General features: G+C 29.9%; 1 protein-coding gene across 1 annotated transcript; it reads left to right on the top strand.

The window, feature by feature from the left end:
- The first annotated feature begins 3,052 nt into the window (after positions 1-3,052).
- LOC103309530 (putative nuclease HARBI1) lies at positions 3,053-3,838 on the top strand. Its single transcript, XM_029485035.1, has 2 exons — positions 3,053-3,259; positions 3,359-3,838. Exons 1-2 carry the CDS (start codon positions 3,053-3,055, stop codon positions 3,836-3,838), a joined length of 687 nt encoding a protein of 228 aa, XP_029340895.1.
- Positions 3,839-6,277: the final 2,439 nt, after the last annotated feature.

The following is a 6,277-nucleotide window of genomic DNA, read 5'->3' as shown; positions in this document are numbered from 1 at the left end:
GATCTTCTTGTTTATATACATAACTTAAGTATTGAACAAAGTATTTTTCCTGATACCTTAAAAATAGCTGATTTTAAACCTTTGTTTAAAAATGATGATAAATCGATTATGAGCAACTATAGGCCAATATCCTAATAAATACATATTGTTATTATTATGTAATAATATTACTATTATATATTATATAATAGTAAAATATTAATGTTAAACAATTGGCGTAATAAAGCGCAAACCGCATAACTACGGGCAGGCCCCAACGACACCCACAGCAGACACAAGCACAAGGGTAATGAATACACAGGACGTAGTAACATAGACTACTGTCTACAACTAACGTCTAACTAGCGCTCATCTAACGGCAGTATTCGGAACGATTTTAACAGCTAGCGCTGATCTAGCGAACGTATCCATAACTAGTAGACTTCTAGCGCTTATGTAGTGTTTCTATCCAGAACTAATAACGCGACTGCAGCGATGCCTAAGGCCGGGTGCACACTGCACACTGATAGAGCAAAACTGTTCCGAGCTAGTCGAAACATTTTGTTTCAAACGGCTCCGAACAAATTTCATTCGTACTGACAAAACAAAACCGAACAAGACAAAATAATTTCCGCTTCATTTTTTGTTTTACACCAGTCGTCAAGATGAGTTCTGATGAAGATGATGTTGTTATACCGCTTTTGTGGCAATTTTTGTTAAATAGTGAAATAAATGAAAATAAACGTAAACGTAAAATTTGGGTGCACGAAATAAATAAAAAACGTACAGAGAATAATACAATTTTTAATTTTTTGGCAGAATTGCGTAAAGATGAGTTAAAATTTAAAAATTTCACTCGCATGAGTTCAACTACCTTTGACTTAATATTAAATGAAATTGGAGAGGCAATAAGATCACAAGACACAAATTTTCGTCAAGGTATAGCTCCTGCTGAAAAATTGTTAGTAACCTTGAGGTGAGTTCAAATAATAATACTATAATTATATACTAGAAATATTTATTAATCAAACTTAAGTAAGTGAAGTAAGTGAAAAACAAATTTATACAATACAATTTATTATTTTTTTTATTTAAAAATTTTATTTTTTATTTATTTACTTAAAATTTATTATTTATTTTTAAATTTATACGATAAGTATTAATAATTTAATAAGTATTTAAAATCAGTATGTTGAGCTATTTGATGACGAATATCCGGGTGGACTGAAAGTATAGTTTGTAAAGTGTAGTTTTGAAATTCCTGTACTGGTACATTTGATGTAGTATTATCATATGATATTTTATCATTACCTACTGATTCTTGAGCTTCTTGGCTGTCTATGTATGTATTTAAAATTGTTAACACAAACTGTTTAAACTGGCGCTGGTTTTTTCCATTTAATTTTTTGAAATCGGGCAAAAGACTTAAAAAATAATAAATCAACATCTTCTACAGCTGACTTATTTGTTTTTGAACGTAAAAATTCGATCATAGGCCCTGCAATGGCAATTCTACAGCCGAATTTTAAACTTGAGTTTTTTTTTTTTTTTTTAAACAGGTTCAGAAGATACTCTTCTCAGCTCTTGTCTGTCAATTAAACATTTAGCATTTGTACCTTCACTTTCAATCCGTATATAAATAAACGTGAAACTTTAAAATACAATCTAAATGTTAATTATTCAAATAAAGGTATTGGTCAGAAATTTGTTGACTATTTTAGGGCCAACTTATTTCAATTACCTAGAAATTAATGTCAAAAGGTATCTTAGATTAAGTAATAATATTAATATAAATAAATATTTAACTAATGTTTTTATAAATAATTTGTAAATTCAAGTATCTGGTTTATAACTTCTTCTTTATTGTTTTTATTGTTTTTATTGTTTGTTTTTGTTATATTTGTAAATACTAAATTGTATATGCTATATTTTAATCTCTAAGAAAAAAAAAAAAAAAAAAAAAAACTTTGTAATAACTCGCTACATTCAACTCAAGCTACGCTTAAAGAAGGTTGCTAAACCAAAAATGTTTTAAAATGTTTTAATTAGTATACTAATTTGTACTAGTATTTTTATTATATTTAATAAATGGTTTACTATTCTAAAAAAAAAAAAAAAATTTCACTTACGCTCTCATTGAGATTTGGATTTTCTGTACTTTTCTCATTATCAGTTGCCTCATTTTCATCATCTGATGCTTCCAGATTACTTGATGTTTGCTTGTGCTGCAACATGAAACTTGACAAAAACGACATTTCATTGAATAAATACCACTTTTTTTTTTCTCGAAGCAGCAGAACCAGATATTTTTGATTTTTCTTCACGTAAAGCTCTTGCAAAACTATTACGAAGACACGCCCACTTAGTTTTACACTCTGCCACTAGAAAATGTATATTTAATTAATTATTGTTGTATGCATTTAAAGTTTTGATATACTGATATTAAAATCTGAAAAAACTGGTAATCTATAGATATTTTAGACTGAGCAGAGCGATGAATGTATTGGTTTAAAAAAAATATATAAATTTAAATATCCAATTTTTATAAAAAAAATCTAACTTTTTTATTCTATTATGATTTTTTTTTCATTTAATATTTTTATTAAAATATAAATTGTTGTCCTCAACCTAACCAAATAAGATTTTTTATTCATCGTTTGATAAAATAATATAATTTAGTTATACTATGTATAGATTATGCGAATAAATATTTGGTGAACATTTCAAGTAAGAAAGTATTTAAAATTTAAAATCGAAGCATTATTTTCATTAGTAATCGTGGACATACATATAAAAAACAAACATCTCTGTAAAATCAAAACATTCATCACTCCGTTCAGAATTTAAAAATGACATAAAAAATAAAATAAGCATTTATGGCTAAAATGCCCAAAAATGTTAAATAAAATTAGTATAATAGGTATAATAGAATAAATAATTATTTTTCAGCTATTTAGCTTCTGGAGGACACTTTAAACGCTTACATTATCATTTTCGTCTTGGCGCTTCAACTATTGGAAAAATTATAAGTGACGTATGTTGTGCCATATGCGATATTTTATGTCCTACTTATATGCCACCACCTACAACTGAACATTGGATAAAAGCAGCAAAAGCTTTTGAAGAACTGTGGAACTTTCCGAATTGTCTTGGCGCGATTGACGGAAAACATATATCAATACAATACCCTCCTAATGCTGGTTCAGAATATTATAATTATAAGGGATTTCATTCTATTGTACTTCAAGCTGTCGTTGATGCTAATGCTAAATTCATAGCTGTAGATATCGATGATTATGGACGAAATAGTGATAGTGGTATTTTCAAAGAATCCAATTTTGGAAAATTATTAAAAAACAATAAATTAAATATTCCGCAGTCAAAAAAAATTGATCCTCAAATTAACGACGAGTTTCCGTTTGTATTTGTTGGGGACGAAGCATATCATTTGCAAACAAACTTAATGAGACCTTTTCCAAGAAGAAATTTAACTAATGAAAAAAGAATTTTTAATTATCGTTTATCGAGAGCCAGAAGAATAGTAGAATGTGCATTTGGGATTCTTGTGAAACGATTTAATGTTCTAGAAAATAAAATGTTAGTTTTTCCTGAAAAAGCTACTATTATCACAAAGGCGTGTTGTATTTTACATAACATAATAATGGATAAAGAAGGGGCTCCATCTGAAATCCAAGATGAACTTCAACTTCAAACAACCCAAAAGGTTGTTCAAAGCCAAATTACATCAAGACCAATTAATAGGGCATCTACTGCAGCAATGGATATCCGAGAGAAGTTCATGAATTATTTCAATTCAGACATTGGTGCAGTTCCATGGCAAAATATGTACAATTTATAAGTTTTAATATAACATTTCTTTAAATTTTAAAATCAATCAACTAGAATATTATAATATTATAATACTATAATTTTAAATAGCTCAAAAATGTAAATGTATAAATAGTTTGACTATTGATTTAATTTTGATTTATATTACAGATACATAAATATAGAAATACACTACGTACTCATCATGTAAAAAGTAAAATTATTTTATTTTTATATTTTTATTAACTAACCTGATGTTTCCATTTCTGTGCTGATTTCATTCCATAATCTGTCTTGGATGATTCTATTGCTATGCTCTTTATCGGTAAAATCGTAAATAGGTTTTCTTAAAAAAACAAGATTTATCAATTTTTCTGGATCGCATCCCATTTTAAAATAATTATGAAGTATAATTATGAAATATTTATGAAGTATAGTATGACTAGTATGAGAAGTATCAAGTAAAATCATAAAAATCTGTGTGACACCAAAATAACGATAGTGTTCAGTTGTAAGCTATTCGTATAATAAATTAATTTATACGATTACTTTAACATTTTCGTATTTTGCTCGGAGAAAAAATAGAACAAGACCGATCATGCTTCGTTTTGTCTTGTCGTGTGTTGATGTTGACTGATTAGTGTGCGCGCGTCACTTACTTTACATATGTTATAATTGCCTATAAACAGCTCCGAGCTACTCCAAGCAGCTCGGAACAGTTTTGCTCTATCAGTGTGCGCCCGGCCTAACGGCTGTATCCGTTTGAGCGTAGCGTGAGATGCCGCCAGTGAGACATCTATACAATGTATAATCAATGGTATTAGTAGTGCTGAACTTCTATGCAAAAGTTACCAACGATGTCCAGGAGATAATTTTATTGAAAATGTTAGTCAGCCCTCGGTCAGCAGAATGCATACATACTGTAACCAATGCTATAAATCTAAATTTTTTGAGGCGTTAGGTTCGTGTAACGAACCGATGAAATCAAGTAACACAATTACAGAATATTTAAAAAAAATAGATATTTTTGGACTATGCACCAACTACGACGATGTTATTTGTGGTCAAGCACAATACCTTATGAAAAGAAAATGGACTATTTAATCGCTTTACAGCGCGAAGTAAACATTTCTACTTGATCAGGCGATACAGAACCTATTTATAGTGTACAAATAATATAATGATTTCAGATATCTGACGTAAACCATCAGTATAGAGCTAAACAACAATTACCACGAACAAATCGAAGTGAAATCGTTGGATCATAAGCCAGAAAAACAATTTATTCACTTCAGGAAATTCTTCATATTTGATAACTCATGTTTAACCGGAATTTTTATTTTCTTTGGCTCTTGGATTATATGGAACCATCATCACATAATAAACATAATGTTCAAGATATATTATCCACCGGCTCAGGTATCTCGCGCCCGGAACTTGTGACCTTTGCCCACGATAAGTCTGTGGGGGTCCACCAGCGTTCCCCCTTCTCTGGTGAACATTATTTTATAACCATCCTAGGCGAACCACCTTATTGTAGGAGCCTGGAGGTACACGTTTGGTAGACATTAATTATCTCAGTTAACATTGATAAGTATGTAACACAGTATGACACAAAAAAGCTACATACTGTGTTTTATGATTTGTTTTTCGATGAATTAAAAAAAAGAGTGAATATACTTGACCTTATCTCAGAGTTAATCATGACCATGGTATCAAAAAAGAGTCCATAAATTGCACGTAAATTGATAAGAATGTCGCTTACTGTGTTTTTTGATTAGACAGCCGTCTTGTATTATATTCATAGACCTTTTACTCGTTGACCTGCTCTCTCCACATTTCCGCCGTGTCATGATAGGTGGCGCTTTTCGGTTACTGAGTTACTCTGATACGGTAAAAAAATAATCGTTATAATATTATTATATTATATTATAATAATATCTCGTAGTGTTTTTGAGTGTTTTCGCACGTTTTTCCAGTTAAGTAATTTTTTAATACACCTAATGCAAGATTTTATGGTAGCACTGATCCATAAATGGGCTGCATCACTGCGCTATGTTCGCATGCGACTATCAGTGTATTTAGTATAGGATGGGCCGGTCTATGAACACGATTATAAAGAACAGATTAGACGTCGGCAATATGATTTGTACACAACTGCCCGGTCACAACTCGTTACAGTTTACGTAGTTGTAATAATATCCGCTAGGTTGGCGCTGCTAGTTAAACAGGCTATCTCATAATAAGTCTAGGATGATGTTCTTTATAAACGTGTAATATCAAATCTATGAGTTATCTGCATTAATTATTCGAACTTTAAATACTTATAAAAAAAAACTGTGACTAAGGATTTTTAATATTTTTCAAATGTCATTGTAACAATATAGTAGAAACCTTATATTAAATTTTCAAGCTTTTTTACCCAACAAATAAAGTTTTATTGACATTCATAGAAAAAAAGACTAATAAA

Source organism: Acyrthosiphon pisum, chromosome X (genome assembly GCF_005508785.2).
Source record: "Acyrthosiphon pisum isolate AL4f chromosome X, pea_aphid_22Mar2018_4r6ur, whole genome shotgun sequence".
NCBI lineage: Eukaryota > Metazoa > Arthropoda > Insecta > Hemiptera > Aphididae > Acyrthosiphon > Acyrthosiphon pisum.
Note: the sequence above shows the minus strand (reverse complement) of the source record. Positions and strands in the feature narration are given on the sequence as shown.

What these genes read in the sequence shown, in the direction of transcription:
- LOC103309530 (XM_029485035.1), top strand. Translation starts at nt 3,053, where the DNA reads ATGCCACCACCTACAACTGAACATTGGATAAAAGCAGCAAAAGCTTTT. An exon ending in CTAATGCTAAATTCATAGCT is followed by an intron (nt 3,260 to 3,358) that starts GTAGATATCGAT and finishes AATATTCCGCAG; the next exon opens with TCAAAAAAAATTGATCCTCA.